Consider the following 24,888-nt stretch of genomic DNA (forward strand, 5'->3'; position numbering starts at 1 on the left):
AGTATTTAAATATATAAATATTTTCAAGTGTTTCTTTTATTATAATTACTTTGTCATTTCTCTCGTTTAGTCCCCGTTTCAACATTCAAGGAACAAAGAGTAAGTTCTTCGGTAGTGACTCTTAATCTATTTGATCTTTTCCTTTCTCTTTGTATACCTTTTATAGTAGATGTTATAAATACTCGGTACTCTCGTTCTTCCGTCAAAAGGAATTCCCGGCTGCATTACGTAAAGACAATGAATGTTCAGTGTTTCGCGCAAGAGAAAAGTAAGGAGGTGAAGCAATGTGTACAACGCAAGAAGTTAGAAGACATTGTTGGAAAATTGAGAGAGATAGAAAACGGTAACGTAAATAATTAAAAGATTTTCACTAACCTCTGCGAAGCTTTCTGATCCTCAAAAGTTTGATACATTCGTCTATAAATGAATACACTGTTTATGCATACTTGATCGTATACTGACACACAATGAAAGTGATATATCTTGGTAACATAATTACAAAGAGTATTTGCAAAAGTACATTTGCCGAATAGGAGTTCATCAGGGACATACAGACATTCTAAAATATAAGTAGATGAAGGCTTTTGAGTCAGGAGAGTACATGTCGGGCAATAGTTTTCATTCTCCTATTTATCTTGCACCAGTCTCAACAGTTAATGGATACACTGATACGTTTACACGTATATACATATATAATTTCTTCAACTATTTCTTTGGCACTGGTAAAAGATAACAATTGTAAGTGCTAGATTAATCGCTAATTGCGTTTCAATAATTTCGTTTGTATTTCGGACGATTGCGTGACAATTTATCATTTCCAATTGCACACACGCAGAGCATCCTTGCTGGCGTCAATCAGACCTTAATACTTATAACATATTGACTAACAAATGTACACCTGTTCATCGGTTAACATGGAACAAAGTTGCGTCTAATAGCTAATATTTTGTGGTATATTTATCGTTCAACATGTAACGTCATACGCATTCGTGACTTTGTACAGACCATCCCATACAGACGTCGTTTATCATTTATCCCTAGGTGTATAAAATAACTTTTAAAAGAATAAACGACACTTGTTAACTTATATGTTACATGGATCATTGATTGTTATTGTCCAGAACAATCGCTCTGAAGCACGACAAATTACCAACACACCGAATAGTTAAGACCATATGTAATCTTCGGTAATTCATCGAACCACATTTATCAACTTGCAATCTGCCTTATTCCAGAAAACGCTCGAGATCTGCTACCCTTTGTAATAGGCCTACGATAGAAATATTAATTATATTTAATGTTTATATTGTTATTATTAGTACTGGTAGCATCATCGTCAAACATAAAAACACATTTAATGCAACGATGTTGCTCTCAGTGCTTAATAATCAATTAAACAGAATGTTAGGCCAATCGTTTCTCGCAGTGCATAGCTCGTATTTTTTGTTCGGATTGTCATTATTCAGCATTGGAGTGATTAATGAACAAGATAGACGTGCTTAAGCAAGGCATATTCGGATCATTGACCTGCACTGCTTTAAGGATTATTTATTCCGTTTAAATACAGTGGTACTCGCTGGGCCCATCAAATAGAATAAAACACACAGGTAATGTCCCAGTTGTAAAGGGACTATAATTCTGAAATATAAAGAATCGTTTACATTTAACTTTAACAAATGAAAACCATTGAATGACATTCGAAATAAACTTGTTAAGTGAATGAAGGTGTGTTATACAAGAAAACATGTATCATAACGGTAACTGTATTTTGTGCGTTAAATGAGTGCCAGCGTTGTTGATATGAAAAATTGTTCACGGGCCAATTAAAGATCTGCGACAGTCAGAAAAATAATTATAATTTTATTCTATTATGCAAACACCTCTCTTTATATTTGAACTATTTCTCGCGTAACTTTAAAGTTATCAAGTGTTGAAAAATATTTTCGAAGAATTATTCGAGGGCAGAAAATAATGTGTGATGTATGATTGACCAGAAGCAAAAACCACTTGTAGTCTTAAGATTAGACGGAAGAATAATAAATAGTAGATTTTCGATAATTAGTAAGAATTTTAATCACTTGTTCTTTAATTAACATTTTCCGATCAACGTTCTTTATCAAAGTAAAGAGAAAATATGTCTCTATGAAAACCAACATTCTTGTTACAAAGACGAAACATAATATTCAAACGGCAACCTCTGCATTCCACAATGTACTGAGGTTTTTTAAAGTCAAACTTAATTCCAATATCTGTTAATATTTGTGCTGTGATTTAAAGCGTCCTCGGTTGAAAATCATACGGAAATACATTTAACGAGTGTGGCAGATTTATGTACGAAATATAAGATTAACAATTCATTTATCATGAGGTATTGCAGATTGTAGCGAGGTAAAGCCTCAGATACTAAGTCGTTGACAAGTAATAAAGTCATTCAATATACATGACACTCAAGGAGCGTTATATTTCTTCTGGCAGTGTCCGTACATATATATATATATATATATATATATATATGTATATATATATTTTTTTTTATCATTTCAGTTGAATTCGCAAACTAAATATTTTACACCATGTAACTATTCCATCCGACACTTTTTACGAAATCTATTCGCACTTTCAAACATTTCGCCAGTATACCAGCATATACCATGTACAAGAAAAATTACATTTATTCCTTCGTTGTGTCCACGTGAACCAAATTACCAACACTGTCAATATCGGCCACAACGAAGCTACCAAATATATATATATATATATATATATATATATTCTTCATCTTCTTTTATATGATCCTATATGAACACGCATTTTCCCTTATACTAATTAATTAATTAGAGAACTAACGCGTTACACACGCCATCATTGACTTAGATGATTGATGTGTGTACGTACTCTAATGTCGTATCAAAAGACAAATTAGCCGTTGCTTATGACCCTAATCAAGAATAGTTAACTTCTTCATGTTTGTGTCATTACAGTGGTCAATGATACAATCAACTGAAAAATGAAACAAGAGGTCCCAGTGTGATCCACTTCGACTCTTTATGCTAGTTAGTTATACCATAGAAGAGATGTTAAGGACCGATTGGTCAAGAAACACAATTTTTTTTTTTATATAGTTTCTGTGATGAGTTGTACCTCTAAACACGATATGTATGTACTAAAAATTACTTTGTTCGTTAAACTGGTGAATCAGTAAGGAGACACGGTTTTATAAGAATATTAAGACTAGAAATGAGTAAAGATTTGAATTGAAAAAGTAATGCAACGCTATTGCTGCTTATTGTATATTCCCTGTCTAATCATCTTGAAATTATATACAGAATAAATTCAAATAATACATACATAAAAGGTGGACCTTTCTTTTCGAATATTCAGTTAAACGTTCATTCGAACCTCGGGTTATTAATACATAATACGTAAACAAAACATTGTATACCTACTGTCAAAAATATGATTCGAGTTATGACAATCAATATACATAGTCACAATATGGCTTTTTACAGATTATTCTTAAGTCCACCTCTATGCAATAGTATTTTAATGGTCATAATTCAGTACTACGCAAAGTGATACAATTCATATATACCAAAATACATTGGCAGTAAAAGTAATCGGTAAAGAAACGTTTCAACATTTACGTGCTGGTGATCTTAAAACATATCGGTACATTATTTTTTATGTAAATGGAATGAAATAACCGTTTGCATATCAACATCGAGCAGTTCTTGTTTCATACGATGCAAAACGTCCAGACTCAAACAATTACGGGAAAAGAACAATTTTGGCAGCATATATAATACAAGGCAGCGATAACTTTATACAGGATTTCTAAATGTTTGAATGTGACGGTTTTGCGTTCTTGTTAAGTACAATGTAGGATTTAAACGCGCTCGCGTCGATTAACTAATCACTGGACTTAATTACAAAATGCATTTCTATGCACGGGGACCAGTACCATTTAGGCGTACAAGATGAGAAAACAGGGCCACGGAGTTCTCCATGATCGCTGTGCATTACTTTTACCGTTAGTGCAGCTTTACATATAAAATCGTTAACGTATTTAACTCAGACGAAATTCGTTCGGATACTTTTTGCCACGGCGAAACAATAAGACGTTCTTTCTATAATTTCAATATAAAGAGGGAGAAAATAACGAAAAAGTTCCGTGTGAATACGCAGAACTATTGTTTCCAGGGAAGCTTCTGTATTATATAACTGTTCCCAAAAGTTATCCACTGTAGCGAGTTTGGTATGTATGAGGCTAGATTCGTACATTTTCCAATTCAATCAGGCAAAACCGTAAGGATCGATAGTTTTGCTGGAGCAAGGTTGAACGTCATCAGGTGGTGGTTGCCATTGCTCGGACCACATAGCGGTACGTGCCATAGCCAATTCCACTTTATCGGTGCTGGTACTCGACGCGCATTCCATCTCCCAATGGAAACCGTTTTGCGTCACTTGCATCGATGTGGATTCAATTATACCACAATAGTCCTGTGCGTTACTGTTCACTGGGATCTGCGAACTTTTATTCCTAACCTGCATCGAACCACTGCCTCTGTGCTCGGCACTGGGCCAAGGTCGGGACTGATCTATCGATTGTAACGGTAACTTTCGCGGCACCCGTCTAGTTTTATTATCATCTGTAATATGACCACTATCAGTTTTAGCGTTCATCAAATTGCCGTCGCCCGTCGAACTGGTATCACCGTCTCTTCTTCGTCTTCTCCGTCTTCTCTCGGTCTCGACGTCGTCTCTTTGAATCTCCTCGGTATTATCCTCGGATGGCAAAAAGTGTTGCCTCGCGGAGGCCCAATGATCCTTTCTATTGACGTTTTGCTTATACTTCGAGTGATTATCATTGCCGTGGTGACCGTTGTTCGTGTTCGTGTCACTGTCTGCAGTATGCTTCCTCGACTGTTGAGTTTTCCACGAAGTAGGTCTCTTTGGGCTACGCTCTTTGAGAGTGGCCTACAAGAGCACACACACATATATACATGTATTTATAGTCATTCTATGCGAAACAGTACTAAAACAGAGCAATCACTTACCCCAGAAGAAGAAGAATTGTCAACAGGTTTATAAAGTTGTGTTGGTGTATGAGTACGACTATCTGGACCCCTACAACTGGATTCACTGCGACCATGTATCCACGAAAGTAAAAACGCTAGAACAGCACACGAGAGTCCAAGTGCTGCTGCGGCAGACAGCTGAGAACGAGTGCGTCTTGGCACCCAGCCTCCGCTGTGGTATTCCCATATAGAGCATGCTAGTAATGCACTGCTTAATGCGTAAGATACGCCTATACCAGTGAATACCCAAGCATTCTATAAGAGGTGGGTTCTATCAGATATATCAAATAAAGTTCAAAACTGCTAATAGTACGCATTAAAGCTTTATATGTTTGATTGTACAGATTATTCGCTAACAGGTGTCAAAAATGTTTAACTTGTCTTGCCTGGCAAAGCTACGGCACTGACGATTATCGACAATTAGTACCACCCTCTAACATTTCTGATACTTGTTATCAAATACGCTGTGTAAAATTAATAGAAAAATGAACTGACGACTATATATATTATCGGCTACTTACCAACTTAGCCCAATTTAGAGGAAAAACATAGACGACGTGTGAAATATCAAGGAAGAGGAGTAATGCAGTGACCAGAAAACAAAAAACTGCTATAAAGATCATAAAACGGAGCCGCCCGACTAAAGGTAGCATAAACAAGCTGACCTTGGCAGTACCAGAACTGCATAATGTCGCCAGACACGCCGCCGATGAAATCTGTTGAAATATGTTTTCCGTTAAATCATCTTCCGAAGGATCGATAAAACAGAAAAAAATAATAGATAAATCACTTACGAGCAGTAAGAGTCTAACAACACCGATAGCCGTTTTAAGATGTCCCTGTATATCACAATAAAGAACCAAGTGACTCGCTCTCGGCCAAGCCAGAGCGTTAGAGGAAGAGCCATGGTAGTCGCCATAGCCATAGCCGTGATAGTTAGCATGCGAGTCCCATGAGTGGACCCCTGGTGAATCCAGCTCCAAAGGTTGGGAGCTAATTTGCCCCCCTGACCGACTGCCTGCTATTAATACAACATCGAACAATGTACATATTCATATACCATTTTCCACGTACATTAATAGGAAACAATATCTTCTCTTTAGTTGGCCACATTTCAAAAGTAGACGTTTACTAACGTTACAGTTGTATTGCAAAAAACACCAGCAATTACCAGTGTTACCATGTTGTATGATATCGAGTTTCCAGACAATACGAAAGCTTTGTGTTTACTACTACAGTGTCTCGTAAGAATTCTTAATTTTCATTTATTTCATTATTTTCGTACCAATTTCGAAGTCCTGAATATCTTCAGGTCTAGAATATGCAGAAGCTGGTAGTTCCAGGTCACGAATCTCTTCTAAAAGAAGAACCTCTATCTCGTCGGTTGCATATAAGTCCGAGACCGAGTGAATATGATGCCGAGTCTCGCTCATTACTTAAGCACGATCGACTGCTTACTCCTTCCTGCCTGCCGACGATGTTTTCTAATTGCTCCGCTATTAACCACCATTCGTTACTCGTCGACCCTATAATTCGCTCCATTTGTTTGTCTGCCATTGTGTGCACATACTGTGTGCCATCTCTATTCCTGATTACAAATGAGTAGTGTCGCTTGATGGCGCGCTAAACATAGACAGGATCAAGGAATAATTGTGTAAATTAACAAACGAAACAAACATCTTTTTGAAATAAAAATTAATTTATTCAAAATAATAGCAATATAATAAACAAAAGAAACAGAAATTAAAATATAACATAATCGCTTAATATTACTTGTATAATTGAATAAAAGAAATGTATTACAATATTCTAATAATAAAATTGTATCACAAACTCTTCCATGAGTATAAAAGGTATCAATTGATGGATACATATATATTACTCGAAAATTTACTTTGTACATACTTAATATACATTTTTCTGAATGTCAAAGTTTCTTCATAAAAAGATGAAATCATTTTGTTTCAATACTAATGTAATTACTGTATAAACTACAGATATTTACGTAAATATAGATTTTTATGGACTAATTAAGAATGTATTGAACTTTCTTAAACTTTTCAATATACTAGGTTTTAGATAACTGTGTGTAGTATACGTGCATAAAATCTGCAATTGTGACACAGATAAGCCAGTAAACTACAGTGAATTAATACCTTTAACAGAGACCAGTGAAATTTTGTACATACTTCTGACTTAATAACCCTATTATTATCGAAATTAGTTTAACTGTCACTCTGACTTCAGGAAAATAGCTTATGAATATACGTATCTGCATAAATATCCGTCGTCTAATCGTTACAAATACGAACCATAAATAAACTGTAATATCTGTATGACTAGTCGCGTAAGATATTGTTTTTTAACTCCGAAAAATTCAGCACCAGTACAGCAAGAATGACAGAACAGAAATTTTGTAATGGATTCTCGAATATTTTCGACGCATGATTCGGTATCAGTTACATTCAACGCACGTGAGGATAACTGAAAATTCTATCCTATGGTTATCTATGTTTTTCTAATAAAGTGTTCGTTAATTCCAAATCCACATGTGGTTGCATGTGGTATCCATCGAACTGTACCGAGCTCGGGAAGCATCGATGTCACGGATTCAGCGAGAAAACGGCCGACACATACCTCAAATATCTTCTGGTTGAACACGATGTTTTGATCACATTTTTCCAAAATTTTTCATAATAGATTCGGTGTCCGTCTAAAGAATAGCCGCCATTGCCTTTTTGCTGTTTTTACCCATGATCTATGTTCGTCACGGCGACACAGAAACAGTAGATGGAACAACTAGCTTTTTTCACGAAGCTTTTCGATTACGCCACTAGAGAGCTATGAACAGCAGTCGATTTTCGAAAATTGGTTGTATGAGTGTAAGTTCACAAATATTCGTATGATAGATTACAAAATATATTCAAATTTAATACAAGCGGGAAAACTGCAAAAGTGGGGTTTTGCTAAGGGCGTACGCAGGTTCGTGTTATTACACGATGTCGGTGCTATTACAGAGTTCATCGGGACCATTAAGTAATCACCCCCACCACATATACTTTTACTTCTGATTGTAGACTAATTGATAATACCACATCTATTATCAAGGAGTGTGTACTAGTTGACTACTACTAATTTCAGTATTTTTCAATAGATGGTGTTATGTATCCTTTTGACTGTATCATTAAAAATTACGAGATACGAAGAGTTCTCATTCCGACTGGTGATTTTCAGGTTGTCAGATACGACTATAGATTCGACGTTATCGAAAAAAGTAGTTTTATGATAAACATATACATACGTACATGATTATGATAAAACTATCTCATTGTGATTATTATAACATTGTATCCTGCCGATTTCTACTCTGTAAATTGTGCCAACACAAATCGTCAGTTCTTTGATATCGCGTTCATTAGAATCGCTCCTTAACTGCTTCTTCGGATAATGACAGATCATAGCAAGAGTAAACTATACATAGAAGTTGTTACCTCGGTCTGTCAAGCTGACAGCGAAACGATGTAATCGTGTTCTTTCGAATATTAGGACCGAACTATCGCATTTAATCTATTCCAAAGTAGTAAGCATGTGCGTTAAAGAACTATGATACTTGTAAGTCGCTCGTTTCATCGCAACTCGCGTTTAGAAGTTGTTCAAGTTTCTTCTAGCTGTAATCATTAACCATAATTCACATTTAAACCCAGTGTCTTCCATCATGAACTCATAGTAAGTGTTTCCCTAATTTCCACGAAATTATCTTTACTCGAGAGAAATATAACACGGATAAAATGTCGCGTGTAATTTATGCAATCTGTAAACCGGTTTCTGCGATGAATTACTTACAATCAGTGGTCAAAGCATAGCAAACTCGTAAAATTATTTAGTGTGACTACATAAGTGTTTTTTACACCACTGAACTATCATCCTCTTCGCTGAGATTTGAGATGGGAAGGTAAGGCAGCTCGCTCGCGGACTTAAAAAGTCTGTCGATTTAGTTTCTCTTAATTTTTCTATAAAAATCAGTACAGACTTAGGTTTGTTCGATTTTTTCGATCCTCCTATAGCAGTAAATGCTGATCCACGAAGAGTTAATTTTATGAGTTCGCTATATTTTATCAACTAAGTTACCTTAGCACACATTTAACACATTCGATACCGATGACTCAGCGTATGAGTCATGAATTATATTACGTGTTTAGCCAATGACTCAGTGTGTGGGTCTTACAATAATCGGTCTCGAATGTGTGTCATTAAGTATTCGCTTCCATAGTCTTCGTATCTAAACACACTTGTTCAGAATAAAGCTAAGTATATTTTCAATCATTAGCAACAGAAACGGACCAGGAATATCAGGAAATGCTTTCGATTGCTGGGTACAGAGGACCAATATACACGACGATTCTACAATCACAAAAATGCAACATCAGTTCTGGGTTACGAAACAAGCTCTGTCGCGAAAGCTGGGAAAAAAGGAAGACGAATGTATAGTGGCATCTGATGCAGAATTAGACGCGAAATTGGAGCTGTTTCGTAGCATACAAGAGTCCTGCTGTTATTTGCAACGAGTCATCGACAAATATCAGGAAAGATTATGCAGTAAGTTCAAATAAAAACGAACACATTCTTCATATAGAAAGACGAAGAATGTAAGAAGGAAGAACATTCACTAATTCGTGAAATTTTACATAGATCTTGCACAGGAGGAGAATGCAATGGGAAGGTTCCTCAAAGATGCTGGTAAACAAGATAAAACTAGAGCCGGAAAAATGATGTCTGCCGTTGGGAAATCATTGTCTTATTCCAGTCAACAAAGACTCGCATTAAGAGCTCCGTTAGGCAGATTGTATCAAGAAGTTGAAACATTTAGACAGAGAGCTATCGAAGACACGTTACAGAATGTTCAAGCGATGGAGAAAGCTCGTACGGAGTATCGAGCTGCTTTGTCGTGGATGAAAAATATTTCACAGGAATTGGATCCTGATACATCGAAGCAACTGGAAAGATTTCGCAAAGTACAAACACGTGTCAGATTGTATGTGCTATGTACTATTTATGTTGAATTAGGTGTAGATTGAGGATACACTGATATTTATTAAACTGTCCTGAATATAGGGGCAAGGTGGCGTTCGATAACTTGGCCTTAGATTGCCTTCAAAAAGTAGATCTACTAGCAGCCGCGAGGTGCAATATGTTCAGTCACGCTTTAGTTTTGTACCAAAGCACACTATTAAATTTCACCAAAAAATCGGCGCAAGCTTACTCAACGATCGCAAGCAGTTTTAAAGGTTACCAACGATACGATTTCATGGTTGTAAGAGAACTTGCCGAGCCGTCGACTAAATTGGCTCAAGAAACAGGCGGAGATGAAGATCCAGACGACAAAGACAAGTAATTTACAAGTCTGAAGAAGTACCAATAATGAAACTATTATCTGTTAATAAAATTTTTTGTTTTTTTTATCATAGATCACCGTTTTTTGACATGGACTATCATGACAATATAGAGGAAGCTGAAGAAGCTAAGCCAGTCACAGACGGTGGAGCCCCGAAAAATGAACAAGATGAGAAACTGCTGGACATTGAGTATGACGCAGAAAATATCCTGGAATTGGAAGGATTGGACATGGATTCTGGTTCTTCGAAAAACGGAATTGTTCAGTCGAATTCTAAAGGAGAACCTACGGAGGATCTGAATCAACTTTTTGACAATTTAATTTTCGACAATCTATCTTGCAACAGTGAACAATCAGCAAACAATAAACAAGAAGGAAATCCGTCGGAACTGCAAAAAACTTTAGAGGAAGAAAAACTTGGAATGGATATATTCGATAAGTCTGACGCGAATTTCAATCTGAGCAATTTATCGTCTTTAAAAGTACAAGACCAAGAGGAACAATCTCTGAATTCCCTTACGTCCGAAAATTTGGCTCTATTGAATGACATTCTCGGCGACAAACCAAGCATTAGCAACGAATGGGAGGCAATAGCCAGCGACACTTTTTTACCGCCGAACATTCTGAAACAAAGTTTAGGTGACGCGGCGCTCGGCGTCGGACAGAAAAGCATGCCCGCCAACATGGACGACAAAGTAAGTGAATGCCACAATAATATCAATTGCTACTTGATGTTATTTTTTTTTTTTCTTTCGTTTTATTATAATCGTAACATTTCGAAAGAACAATATTCTATTTTACAAAACAATTGTTCGTTCCGCGGAAAGACTATTTTGCGTTTATCTGTTTTCTTTAGAAGAAGAATAAGACTGGAAAACAAAAAGGGAATTCCTGGTTGGACTTGTTCGCTGAATTGGATCCATTGGCTAACAATCCGATGGAACATCTTTCCGGTGACAGTAACGCGTCCGCTTAAGTTTTTCTTTTTCTTTTTCAAAGCGCTTACACTCTATTGCGATGATACATGAACAGTTGCGATACTTGTCGATTGAAACTTAACATTCCTGGTGTGATTAAGACTCGATGTGTTGACAGTAAGAGAAACAAACCGGTGAGAATCAAAAGTATTATCAATTTTCGAGCTCTGTACCAAAGATGTAAAATTTGATAGTCTGTAACAGGTGTGTGTGTGCTAGTCAAATACTTCTTTTAAATACATTATAAATATTGTTTCACGATAATAAATAAGAGTTATCAACTTTCTTACTTGCGTTTATAATAAAATATGGTCGTTGAGGTTAAAAGTACATATGTATATCATACAGACATTTGTAATTTCTTATTACTTCGCGCGATTCGAATTTGTCGTCGTACGATCGCTTTCTAATATCATTGTCGTTAGTCAAACGATTCGCGGTTTAGAACATAGTTTTCCGAAGCAATCGTTATGCGCTACATACACTTTTGTTCCGTTTAAATATACAGAAGAAGCATTCGTTATCGCTTTCTCGTTTAAATTAAAAATACATACAATATGAACAGATTAGATCGTCGGGAGAGATTATCGGTTTTTGTATTCATTTTTTTTCATTCTTTCTTTCTATATATAAATATAAAATGCTTATGCATTAACAAAGTACAGGATCACAGAGTTAACACCAAAATATAATTGTATTTCAAGTATAAAAGAACTCTAAATCAAAAACCTAATTCGCATCGGTAACGTATTTTGCGGTTTAGGCATCGTAGAATTGTGCCATGGCAGTTCTGACCCTGGAACGAGGAACAATCAAACATTATTGAGAAGTAAATATTTTAATAAAATCATGCTCTGCCGTACTGAAATCTCACGCGACAATCGGAAGGCGACACTTAACCTTTATTATGTATTCATTTTCCACAAACAGAATAAATCTGTTTAAAACGCATTCGAATAAAAGAAGAAGCTAACCAAAAGAATTGTCCACATACTTATCAAATAACTGAAGATCCTTGCTATGCCGCAATTGTTGTAAAATACGATAAAAGCCTAATTCTCTTAAACGTGCTTGCCGTTGCGCAGCTCCGGGTTCCTCCCGCCAGACTAGGTTGCACACACAAAGCACCGCTGCGACCTGCAGCTTCACGTTGTTATGCATCTGAACATCCATATACAGAATAAATAAAACTGTTATTTAATTATAAATCCCTTAAGTTACAGAGAACTCGGAGAAATCATTTAAGGTAGCTCACACGTTTGGTGTCGTATCTAGCTGAAGGCATTTTATACTTTTTATCAATTTTACCTATTTAATCTAAACGATTAATATTTCAAACTACCTCAAAGTAGTGAGTTTAAGAAAACAAGTGACGTTGACATATGTTTTACATACTACCTAAGTTTATAACGTTTCTTTTTCAATAATTTTATCGTTGACCTTGTGATTTTTTCGATAGCAATCGAAAGTTGAAGCTTTTAAGAATGTTCCGTTAAATTTTCAACTAAATTCATAATTATTAAAAACTTTGCGTGAGCCACCTTAAAAGAAAATTAACATTGTTGTACTATTCTAATGGAAAAAAAAAAGAAAAGAAGTATTTAAAATAAAGTTTGCACGTGATGAAATAGTGTTTCCCAACGCACCATATAATCCGTAAGTTTTTTTAGCACATCTTCGTTGGCCATAATGTGATCTTTCGCTCGATTGCCGTCGGCTACGTTCGCCAAAATACAGAGAGCCTGTTCTTTTACGTCCGGTGGATGCCTCGGATCTTCCAGGACCAATATAACAGCCTGCATCACGTGAGCAGCATGATCGCCCATTATTCGGTCGATGTGAGCTTTCGTCGATAGTAAATTTCGCAACAGACCCAACGTCTTCATCAGAACCGGTATGTCTTGGTCGGCCAGTAGGCAAAAGATCTGATCGGTGCCCAAGCACGACAGGATCTGCAGCTTGACTTGTTGTTCAGCTTGAAACGCCACATTCATCAATGCCCAGATCCCGTTCAATCGCAATGCCGGCGTGCACCGTTTCGTGAGCGAGCACAGCAATTCTATTCCGCCGGACTCGAGGATCGGTTCTTTGCTCGGACTAAATTCCAATAATAAGTTACATAATGTACTCGAGGCAACAGTTAATAAATCAACTTCGCTTTCGCCTCTACCTATATGATACAATCACATTAATTATTAATGACAGAGCATACCGTTTGTCGAACGAATCGTTCAAGCTACAGACCACGATTATTTAATCTTTCACGGAAAATTGTATATCACATGTTTCAGCGAGGGTGCAAAATGTATATCGAACGCTTATCAAGGTTTCTCAACGTGAAACAAATCTCGTACGATCAAATTCAGATCCCGATGGACGAAATACAACCGGCCTTATGTGATATACAGTTCTTATGTTTCGGATGAATGATGAAGGTAGTATCGTCTTTTACCCTCCAATCCCTTATCCGCTCCGTGCAACAACTGCATTAACGGTCTCCAGACAGCGTGGTCTTGAAAAGTAGTACGAAGTTGTTGAACGCTTCTAGAGAGAGAATGCAGGCATCTGACCGCTGCCAGACGCACGTGAGAACCGCCAGGGTCCTGTAGGCCTGACACTACTTGCTCCATAAGACTTTCCGTCTCTATGATACGTTTTCGTATATCTTCGTCGTTCGCACCAAGTGATGCAAACGCTCTGAACGCAGCTTGTCGCATGTCCTGCGTTAGGGTTGCATCTTGTACCTGAAAACGTGGACAACGTCACACAGACACCCACACGTACAGGAGATATTATTAATAATATGTTCGACTTACGTGTGGATGCGGTCGTAACAGTTCCGCGAGTGTCGGTATTAAATGATTACTAATAGAGGCTAGACGTTGCAATTCGGTATTGACTTCCGTAAGGAAAGCCAGTGTCTCAGCTGCGACCACTCTTTCGCGCGGCGGACGATCCCGATGGCAAAGTCTCACCAGACAAGGCAAAGCACGGTATATTATTCGTGGATTGTTGCACATTAGAACCCCGGTTCTGTGCATGTACGTGATGCATCGCGCAGCTTCGAGCTGAATCAACGAACTTTTCTCACGGCCCATTAACTGGCCTAACGCCACAGGCACGAGTCTACCCTGCATCGTGTTGCTGGTAGTCGCCGAGGCGAGCAAGATGCACACCACATGATTTTTATAACACATATTCGCCATACAAGCCAAAGCTGATAATTGCACCTCGGGTAACGGAGAGTCCAACTGCATCGCCAACGTTTCTATGGCGCCCCCTTCCGACAACGCAATCTGCTCCTCCATTGTCTAAATAGGTTATACTATGAATTATATTACTGTAAATTATTTCGGCAATTTAAAGGATCACATTCAATCGCGCTACCTCTTTCTTTACCTTACATGATGTTGTTAAAATTGTCGCCACACAAATTTGACATGTTACAGATGTGTTTGCTAACGATACTAATCTAGGCACCAGGGCGGGATCCTGGTATATCGAATGAACCGGCGCCGCCGGGTGTTGAAATACTGTCCGTAAACAACGTAAACACGCCTCGTTCAACAGATCTGTCACTTTTAGCTTTCCTTCTGGAGGCGCGCCCACCGAGGCAGGCGTCGATAATAAAACCTGAAAAAGCAACGGCACTACACCGAGATCTATAAGCGCCAATACATGCTGATCCGTCCCTTTGGACAATGAACCCAACGTCACTGCAGATTCGAGCCTTATGCGATCACCGATTGTCCCAGACGAATCACCGAGGAGTTGCAATAATCGAGGTACCACGCCTTGAGCTATCACTGAACCCTTTTGCCTATTACTTCCAATCACGGAATTCTTCAGGCAACTGTAAAACATAAGCGAATAGATAGAAATATAGATGTAATATTAAATAATAAGTATAAAAGTATATACTCTAGCTGATTAGTCTACGTAAAACTTTTTCAAATGAAACTTGATTCGTATTTTATGGTCTTATGAAATCCATGTTTCCAGAGATTCTAATGTCAGCATTGGTATTGAAATAAAAACATATATGGTGTTAAAAATAAAGGGGTTAATATACATGGGAGATATCTGATGCATCTTCTTTCAATGTAAATACAAAATGTATTTAACACCTAAATTTTATGTTAATTTTGTGCCCATCGTGAAATCTTTGTTGATCTCAGTGACAATTTTCTATGTCATACAATCTTTTCTCCTGGAATTCTTAAGTTAATACATTCCCAAATCAGTCTTTCTATTTTCATTTACAATGAACTCGAGGATCTGAGTTATTAAAGCATATTTTATTATTCTTGATTAGTACTAGAAAGCTCTAATATCTTGTATGCCTTTTTGAAGAACTAAGTTAACACTGGAATTTCTGCAAATAAGGATTTCATGTGAACATAAAACACTGTATCGAATTCGTTATGTAAAGTAAAACACTTTCATTTGACGAGTCGTTTATATTCTAACTAGTCGGAGGAATAGTTGTGCGTAAAGATTTGAAGCAGACATACTGTACATCGAAGAAATAGAAACTTTCAACAGAGAACCATATAGGTTAAGTACAATTCGTACTCACATGATAGCTTCCAAGCATTTCTGGGGATCTGGCGAATACAGTTCATCGATGTAACTTCTGGAGCTCTCCACATCCTGTGACACAATCGGACAATCACTTATCGCGTAGAATTTTGCAACAGAAACGGAGTAGGCCGATTCGGATTGTCAAAAGTAGAAGGGACCGGTAACACGTCCTCCTTCCAGATACTGTTCACTTACCATGAACGGCTGCATCACCGAGACCATACTTCTTCCCTTTCGTTTTTACATAAATGAATCGCAACGTTCACTCACAAAAATCTTGAATCAATTCACCGATTACCACGAGGAATCGTAGAATCGAGTTTGTTTGTTACGTGAACGCTCGTCGTTTCATCTGGCAAGATTTATGTTCTGAACGAAGCTTTGCACCAGCTTCAGGGTTGCCACTATTGTACGGGTATTACATTTGTAATTTTAAAATTCACTAGAAATTGGAAGAAAGTTTACGATTTTTGTCAATTTTTAGTTATTACGAATTTAATGTTTAGTTACTATGAATTGGCCGCCCCTGTACAGATCTACATTCGGCTAAAAGGAGAGGACTCCAAATGTATATCTTAGATTTGGTTCAAACTCTTCTCAATTAAAGTATAAACTATGCACAAACAAACCCTAGTGGGGTTCCACCACATAGGCCTTCGTTCTTGAGAAAATGAACAATAACCATTTAAAAGGAGGCAAGATGAGACATAATTTGAAGTACTGAAGGCAAGAGTGGTCGCAATCCGGGGATCGGCAGTTATTGACTCCCGCCCTACCCTGTCGGTTTCTTTTTTCACATGTATTATTTTTTTTTTAATTCTTACGTGATTTATATTTATTATTGTTCCGTTGAAATTATTCTGAAGTAAAAAAACAATTACAAAATTACATTTCATTTATTTATAGGTAAAATATGTTGGACACACATAATAGATGTAAGCATTATTGTTGGGTTTTGAAGCATTTAACTAACAATATCTAACTTTGAAAGCAAACCGTGCCAAACAATTATGAAACATAAATTTTATAATAAACAAGACCGCGAGGGCGACCTTTGGCAGCTTCCCTAATTCGACCGCCACGTGCGTGGCACGTGTTCGCCCTCCACCAAGTCGGCCCTGTTTTAAATGTGAAGTTGCAAATTTTTTTGACGCAATGCTATAGTGACTTTTGCACAACTTGGTTGGTAGCATGAAGCTCGAAAGTCCCGCGCTTATGTTGAAGAAGAAGCAAGCATAGATTTGACTTCCCAAAAATCCTACAATTATCGACAAGTAAAATATATTATATCGATAAAAAATCAAGCCAGATATAGTCATGGAATCGCTGGACGAATATTTAGAGACTGTGGCTGGTTATATATTCGATAATGATAAATTGGTGAGTCATTTGAACAGTATCTTTTATCGTTTAACCCTCTGCCGGACTTACCGTTCCAAAACCTTCGGAATTTAAGTGTCCTTCTGACATTACCTCTTAATGCGTTGTGTAAAAAGAAATAGTACTATTAGATTCAAATCTGACCTTAATGATAATTATATATATATGTAATAATGATACCCTTAATTCTAATCCTACCTACGCATAGTCTTTTAAATGGAATTTCCAGAGGGTTAAATTTTAAAGGAAGATATTATGGATCATTCTTAGATGTATCATTATTTGAAATGATTTTAGGTAACATATAAGTGGCTGAGTAAAGAGCTAGAAGTCCATGTCAATATTGCCAAACAGATTTTATGGGAATTCTGGGAACGAAACAAGAACGAAAAGACCTTCGATTGTACTTTCCTAATAATGGGTATTCTAGAAAATGGTGGTATTTCTGTAGAAGTTGTAAAGGAGAAAGATTTATTAAAAGCAAAAGAAAAGTTTACCCAAATTGTCTCTGAACATGTTTATAGTCTCCAGAAAATGCTTTCTGACATACAGGTACTTGGACTAGCTGAAACTGGAGATATTAGATACAGTGCTATTAAGTGTTTTGAAAACAATGAGCGTAGTGCCGAAGAGATGCATGTATTACGCTGGGGTTCAGCATCCAAAGAAATACAGTTAGTTCCTCAAGAAACAGCAAAATCTGTACCTGAGCCTGTTAAAGAGAAAGAAGAACGTAGTCCGGAGAAAAAATTGAGTGATACAAAGAAAAATAATCAAAAGAAAGGTTTCAACAATCTTTTTGGCAAAGTTGGTAACAAACAAAAGAGTCCTTCGTCAGCATCATCTAAAACAGACGAAGTAGATAGGTCTAATCAGACGAAACAGTCACCCAAGAAAAGTGCGGCCGAGTCATCTAAAAAGAATGCGCAGAAGGGTGGACTTGGTAGTTTCTTACAGCAAGGTAAGAATCAAGTCAAATCCGCAAATGCTGTGTCTTCGGAAACCAAGGAAGTAGAAGAGAAAGTAGCAGAGAAAGCTACTTTCAAAAGTAAGGATAGTAAAAAGGAAATTACACGAGGGAAAAAACGTAATCGGAGCAAAGAGGGCAGCTCCGCTACTAAAAAACGAAAGCGCATTGCAGTACTTAGTGATTCCAGTGAATCTGAATCCGACGAAGTACAAGAAAACCCACCATCCCCTTCCCCAGAGAAAGTGTCGCCTGTCAGGATACGTTCTCCGTCTCCGCCGAAAGTTAAACTAGACGGCGGCAAACGCAAAGTTTTAAAAATGGTAGACAAAACGTTTGAAGAGGATGGATATTTGGTAACGAAAAAGGTACACGTTTATGAAAGTGTGTCGGAGGATGAGCCAGAAGAGAAGGAACCAAAAAAATCTGTAACACCCGAGTCTCGTCCTGAGCCTAAAGGAAAGAAGATCACGAAACAAACGACATTAATGAATTTTTTTAAAAAGTCGTAGCATACGTTGTAATTTTTTACAGCTTGCGTGGGAACTATCAGATGCACCAATGTGTAATTCATTATATTTTTTAATTACTAGACGATCTACTTTAAAGTAAAAATATCTTTCCAGCATTTCATAAAATGAAAATGATATGGTATGTTGAATGAATTAAATATTATATACATCACGGCCTTCCACAAAAACGAGTTCTGATTTTGTCATGAAATTGTGGATTACTTATTGGTACATCTAATGTTTTATTTTGCTCACTGAAATGTTAATGTTATATTTTTATCTAATGAATAAAATACGAATAAAATTTTTGGTTTTAGAACGAATTGAACGTGTACGCGCAATTATCTCGAGTTTCAGATTTATAGATTAATCTCAAATATAAAGCAAATACCAAGAAACAGATACAGACTCACCTGTTAAACACTATTATCAGATATGTTATCACAAGTAAAGTTGAACTTGTGCTACACTCTACACAGTATGAGTAATACCAGCCACAGTGTGATTGATCAAGTATAAAGCACCTTTGAAGTGAATTAAGAAGTTCTTACTAATACAATGTTTATTTATTTGTGTTCCACCGTTTTTTGCTTCTTATGTATAATATCCAGTTCTATGTGCCATATATGTTCAACATGTTTATGTTTAGGAGAAGTTGAATGTGAGTAGAATTGATTCCTATTTCTGAAATTGTTTTAGTATGATACATGAAATCCAATTTTCACATTGCAGTACATCAAAAATTAATAGTGGATTGTCACGAGAAACATTTAGGAAGCAATGACATGCTTAATTCCGACTTGTTAATGTTGGACGAAGTAACGTTACAAAAACTTATTTTATCGAGGAACAATATAGTTGATTTACCTGGACATTTGTTGAAGAGATTGAAACATTTGAAGAGTTTGGATTTATCTGAAAATGTGATGAGCGAAATACATACAGACATTTTTATGAATCTCTATAATCTTGAAGACCTAAGTCTCTCCAGGAATAATTTGACTTCGTTCGATGATTTATTATTGAAAGTTCTTCCAACATTGTTGACATTAGATCTTAGTCATAATCGTATAAGTACAATAGAACATACAATTGACAGAACATTAATGAAAATTAATTCCTTAAATCTTGCTCACAACAGTATAATTAATATATCAGAAAATTTCTTTGAATCGTTATCAAATCTACAATATTTGGACCTGTCGTTTAATAAGATCTATTCTTTGGAAAATGTTAATTTGATACATTTAAATTCTTTAAAAATTCTTTATATAAACAATAATTTTCTTACGTCGATATACATGCAAATACTTCCCAAATCATTAACAGAATTACATGCTGGATACAATTTAATAACGGAAGTATATTATGAACAATCTCAAATGGAAGTATTGAGCTTAGAGTTTAATCAAATTTCTGAAATAAAATCAAATTTAAGTAAATTAGAGAATTTACAACACTTGAACATTACCGGGAACAAGATATCAAACTTTACGAACGTTGTACTTCAGAATTTAAGAATTTTAGACATATCTTACAATAAGTTATTTTATATTCCTGAAACCGTATCTGTTAAAAATTTTCCGGTATTAATTCAACTTAATATTAGTCAGAATCCCATTCAGAACTTAACGTTTCCCGCTGACTTAAAATTCCACTCATTTGTTGCGAGTAATATGAGTATGTTGTCGACTATCGCGAAAGATACATTCGCAAAATTGGTACCACCATCAAATGTCTGCATCAATCTCACTCTATCTAACAATGAAAAGTTATCCTCGATCCACGAAGATGCTTTAGATCGTTTGAATTTATGTTCTGTAAGTTCTTTAAATTATTTCAGCCTCTTATTCAATAATTGACGAATAATACTTTTATTATTATTAGTTGGACTTAAGTAACAATCAACTTAGCTATATTGCACAGAAGCTTGTTCTACGTAATACTAGTTTCACAATGTACAAGGTGAATCTACAAGGAAATCCGTTTAAATGTAATTGTTCGTTGCAATGGATGCTAGATACCATGGTACCAAAACTGTATTCTACATATCCTAATCTTTTAGACGAGTTAAGGTATCTATTCCGGCAAAGTTTTATTTATGCTACAGTAATGTTAACAAGAAAATATATTTGTTATATTTTAATATACTTTGTGAAATTTTATCAGATGTGCTTGGCCGCTGCAAATATCGAACATGAGAATGGTACACTGGTACGGATGGAAGGGTCAAGTTTTCTGTACAGATATGTCAGATTTCAATGAAAAGCTAACAATCAATGTGGCTGGCGTAATTCCCGATAATCAAGTAGTAAAATTTGACTCTAGTCCTGGTCTGCTCGCTGTTCTGGGAACAACGATATGTGTATTGTCGATTCTCGTAATAGTAGGTCTTATTTGGACTCAAAGATTGTACATGAAAAGGAGAAGAGTCAACAGAAAGTTCTGATGTTCATCATATTTTATTTGTACAAATCTATTTACCTTTCATGATTTTCATATACTCGCTCCTTAATTTAAAGAATTCGACATTTTGTAAGAACATACTTTCTCTTTTATCTATCAGAACAACGAGAAAAAATGAAAATTGTTATTTTTACTACTTAACATACTTGTATGTACATATATACATGGATATTTTAACTTCGTCAAGAATCTAAAATAAACACATGCGCACACATACATATATAATCCTAATTCCACACATAAATACATTAGCACTCATTTAAGTATAAAAACAGCCGACATTCGATGCAGATGGTGAAATTAAGACTAAGATTGACATTTTGATCGCTTCATATTGATACCGATGAAACAGCCTAATTATTGGAAGGATTCGTGTGTTCTAGCTGAGTTGAATATTTTCACTAAACCTAAATTAGGATAATTCGATGATTCTCGTTACTATACCCTTTCTGAATATCGCGAGGCTAGTGCTCATTCAGGCAGGATACCTTAATAGAAGATTAATCCCCGTTAATTAAGAGTTAAATTATATTCGTAAGAAAATGAATGATCACGATAAAAATCGTTGAATATGTTCGACTATGCTAAACTTAAAGATCTAATATTGAACAATATTTTAAATATATATATATATATATAGTGATCGCTTTGGACGTAAAATGAGCGTTGTAGTTTCTCTTTTTTTTAGCTATATGTCATCTATTTGCCAGTGAGTAGATGGCACCTTAGCAGGCGGATTTTCCCTCAACGCACTCAAGAATGTACATATGTTCTGATAGTATCCCGGTTGACACCACGTCTCGTTGTGTGTACCTCCCGTGACCGGAAGAATTTTTTTATACGAACTTCTGCAATTCTTGTACAAATCTTGCATCATACGCGGCGGCACTAACGTGTCCGCTAGTCCAGAAATAAATAACGTTGGTACCGTTACCGACCGTACTTTAAGAATGGACAGATACTACAAACGGAATAGAAATTTAATTAATCAGTCGGGATACAGAGTAGGGAGAAGTATGTATGTACTTTAAAAAATCAGGTGGTATAAACAGAAGGCGATCTTATACCACTCTGTGTACAATTCAATTTAAAGACAATGAAAATACTTTGAATGATCAAATTAATTGAAACATCTTGCAAAATGCGAATTACAAGAATATCGATTTACCTTATTTTTGTATAGAAAAAGTGGCAGGTATTGTAAAAACTTTAATCCAAAAAGCAACGCAGCCATGTCAGGAATACTCGTGAAAGTATTCTCTAGAATAAGGCACCAAATTTTTTGAGAATTCTCTGGTATTGTGGCTAAGTTGATAGCTACTGCTCCACCTACGTGTGGAGAAATACTTTTTGTAATATATTTGATCTGTAAAATAAATTCTTTGATGCATTTCGTTTACTGTGAGTACGTGTATTACCTAATGACCTCCCAAATACAATTATTTCATTAGTATTTATGTCTGTTCTGCTAGACAAGTATTCAATTCCTGCACGAGCATCCATATACAAGCCTTCTTCAGAAGGCGAACCTTGTGAAAGTCCATATCCTCTGTACTCTAGCATTAAAACATTACATTGGACAGCGTGATATAGTTCAACTGCATTTTGAAGCCTAAAACAATCCTAGAATTATCACCAGAACTTTTAAAATCAATGTATAGAGAGCATCAAGCTTTGACTGTATACTATTTGTTTTTATTTCTGTCAGAATACATTGATACAGTTCTATTTGGTAACACCTGGTCATGTCTAATCTCTAAAGTCATTTTTTATAATAATGATGTAGCATTAGGCAGCTAATAGTTGTGGTTTTGTTTATACATATCATGCCCTGAGTTATGCATTGGGTTTCATAGTGAAATATTCAAATGCACTGACCTATGTCCTATGTTACCAGCATTGCCATGAAGAAACAACAATGTAGGCACCTGTTTTGCTTTGTCTTTCGGTTGAGCAATGAAGAACATGTGCAATGTTGTACCATCTCCTGATCTAGTATATATATTCTGGTAAGGTAAACTAAATACTGACGGTGCAGGAACATATACCCGAGAATTAGCTGGCCATTCTGGACGATACACAAGTTGATCTTCTCTATGATACAATATGCCTGTAGAAATAAGTCGAGATTTATACACAACAGCATTGGAAAACTATAAAACTTTATCGAATGGAATAATTGAATTTACCTGTGGTAGCAAAACAAAGAAGAAAAAATGCTGATAGTCCACCATATAACCAGTATAAAAGAAAACAGGCAAGTATGTAGGTTCCACAGAAAGCCCAACATTTCATAGCTATACTTCCTAATATACGGATGGGTTTACTACGAGCAAGGTGTACACAGAGTGACATGATTACTGTGCAATACCTCTAATTAATTGACTAACAATCGTTCACCTTTACATATATCCTGCTACGCATCCTGACAAAATCGTCGAGACTCCAATTAAGTCAAGTATTCCAGTTACCATTAGAAATTTCGTAACCTGAAATTTCGTTTGAAAATCCATCACACGGCAATCGAATGATATAATTTTAAATTACATTTCTGTTGATAAATAAATGTGCTTGATTTCATGAGAAAATCTATTTGTGCCGAGTTTTCAGAACGAAGCCAAGATCCTTTCAATTTCCGAGAATTCGGAGAGCATGCATTCGAAATTGATACTTTTAATGTAAAGTTATATATACATACATATGTATATATGCATATATTTACTAATGAAGCGTACCGTCGTTGGGTACGAAATACGGATTCTTTTTCCCTAAACAATAAAGTCCACAAATGTGATCTCATCTCGGCCAAAAATAAGCTTTTACCATGAAATCGAGGTGATTATATACAAAATTTTATATAGTATGCAAACATATAAAATATAAACAAGTAAAACTTTCATATAGAGTTTATAAAGTATTCGTCTTGTTACGTCATTCTATAAGTTACGCGGCTTTCTTAAAAGTTGAATTTAAAATAATATGATGCAACCGAATCATAACTTATCTGCTAGGTGATAAAAAAGAGACCTTTAGAGAATACTGCGAGACATTACATTATATAAGTTTAACAGAGAAATTAACACAACTGCCATAGTGAAAAACATCCAATGTATATGGAGATTATTAGAGTAAAATCAGTGCTAGAGACGGCGGATCACGAAATTTCAAGGAAGCTTTAAAAGGTACCCCACGTGTTTTGAGGTCTACAGAGTTGGATAGGCATTTTATGAATTACTATTAAACAGAACTCGTCAGTAACTATTAAAGAATTGGCTCGGAAATTAACGTATAATATTTCTTAATTATTTACAAAATGTTGTTTTTTCTCGCCTAAATATGTATCAAAAAATCCCATTACTTATGAAATGATTTAATATTTTTCGTTCGATAAATCTTTTACATTAATGAAAAGAATTTTTCCTCATTTTTCATTTTTGAAATGTAATCTACGAATTTGAGAATTTGCATCAACATCCGCAGTCTAATAAGAATGTTCAGGGTACGATGCCGTGAGTTTATCACGTGTCATCGT

At 36.0% G+C, this 24,888-nt stretch overlaps 6 protein-coding genes across 10 annotated transcripts; 3 read left to right on the forward strand and 3 right to left on the reverse strand.

Moving 5' to 3' along the window:
• The first annotated feature begins 258 nt into the window (after positions 1-258).
• On the forward strand, positions 259-11,503 carry LOC107193367 (islet cell autoantigen 1). 4 transcript variants are annotated; one of them, XM_015582785.1, is made up of 6 exons: positions 259-343; positions 9,406-9,674; positions 9,768-10,110; positions 10,191-10,466; positions 10,544-11,165; positions 11,327-11,503. In XM_015582785.1, exons 1-6 carry the CDS (start codon positions 285-287, stop codon positions 11,444-11,446), a joined length of 1,689 nt encoding a protein of 562 aa, XP_015438271.1. In that variant the 5' UTR covers positions 259-284; the 3' UTR covers positions 11,447-11,503. The 4 variants fall into 4 exon arrangements, with proteins under 4 accessions (XP_015438271.1, XP_015438274.1, XP_015438272.1 ...); XM_015582788.1 differs by lacking the exon at positions 259-343 and adding an exon at positions 8,579-8,666; XM_015582786.1 differs by lacking the exon at positions 259-343 and adding an exon at positions 8,599-8,804.
• LOC107193368 lies at positions 4,294-6,653 on the reverse strand. The gene is made up of 5 exons (XM_015582789.1): positions 6,364-6,653; positions 5,873-6,099; positions 5,600-5,794; positions 5,058-5,333; positions 4,294-4,977 (listed from the first exon to the last, which is right to left on the reverse strand). Exons 1-5 carry the CDS (start codon positions 6,509-6,511, stop codon positions 4,294-4,296), a joined length of 1,530 nt encoding a protein of 509 aa, XP_015438275.1. The 5' UTR covers positions 6,512-6,653.
• Positions 11,504-11,751: 248 nt separating the features above from the next.
• On the reverse strand, positions 11,752-16,285 carry LOC107193369 (armadillo repeat-containing protein 8-like). The gene is made up of 8 exons (XM_015582790.1): positions 16,227-16,285; positions 16,027-16,100; positions 14,847-15,300; positions 14,264-14,758; positions 13,900-14,191; positions 13,094-13,617; positions 12,442-12,608; positions 11,752-12,243 (listed from the first exon to the last, which is right to left on the reverse strand). Exons 1-8 carry the CDS (start codon positions 16,251-16,253, stop codon positions 12,207-12,209), a joined length of 2,070 nt encoding a protein of 689 aa, XP_015438276.1. The 5' UTR covers positions 16,254-16,285; the 3' UTR covers positions 11,752-12,206.
• Positions 16,286-17,282: 997 nt separating this feature from the next.
• LOC107193275 (DNA polymerase delta subunit 3-like) lies at positions 17,283-19,000 on the forward strand. The gene is made up of 2 exons (XM_015582679.1): positions 17,283-17,411; positions 17,709-19,000. The coding sequence occupies exons 1-2, from the start codon at positions 17,349-17,351 to the stop codon at positions 18,888-18,890; spliced, it is 1,245 nt and encodes a 414-aa protein (XP_015438165.1). The 5' UTR covers positions 17,283-17,348; the 3' UTR covers positions 18,891-19,000.
• Positions 19,001-19,185: 185 nt separating this feature from the next.
• Positions 19,186-21,339, forward strand: LOC107192202 (carboxypeptidase N subunit 2-like). Its single transcript, XM_015581412.1, has 4 exons — positions 19,186-19,551; positions 19,623-20,710; positions 20,778-20,965; positions 21,060-21,339. Exons 1-4 carry the CDS (start codon positions 19,449-19,451, stop codon positions 21,337-21,339), a joined length of 1,659 nt encoding a protein of 552 aa, XP_015436898.1. The 5' UTR covers positions 19,186-19,448.
• Positions 21,340-21,525: 186 nt separating this feature from the next.
• On the reverse strand, positions 21,526-23,795 carry LOC107192210 (alpha/beta hydrolase domain-containing protein 13). 2 transcript variants are annotated; one of them, XM_015581430.1, is made up of 6 exons: positions 23,757-23,795; positions 23,546-23,682; positions 23,235-23,466; positions 22,775-22,968; positions 22,525-22,685; positions 21,526-22,317 (listed from the first exon to the last, which is right to left on the reverse strand). In XM_015581430.1, exons 2-6 carry the CDS (start codon positions 23,649-23,651, stop codon positions 22,045-22,047), a joined length of 966 nt encoding a protein of 321 aa, XP_015436916.1. In that variant the 5' UTR covers positions 23,652-23,682; positions 23,757-23,795; the 3' UTR covers positions 21,526-22,044. The 2 variants fall into 2 exon arrangements, with proteins under 2 accessions (XP_015436916.1, XP_015436909.1); XM_015581423.1 differs by having other exon boundaries at positions 23,546-23,759.
• Between the last annotated feature and the right edge of the window lie 1,093 nt (positions 23,796-24,888).

Source organism: Dufourea novaeangliae, unplaced genomic scaffold (assembly GCF_001272555.1).
Source record: "Dufourea novaeangliae isolate 0120121106 unplaced genomic scaffold, ASM127255v1 scaffold7, whole genome shotgun sequence".
Classification (NCBI taxonomy): Eukaryota; Metazoa; Arthropoda; class Insecta; order Hymenoptera; family Halictidae; genus Dufourea; species Dufourea novaeangliae.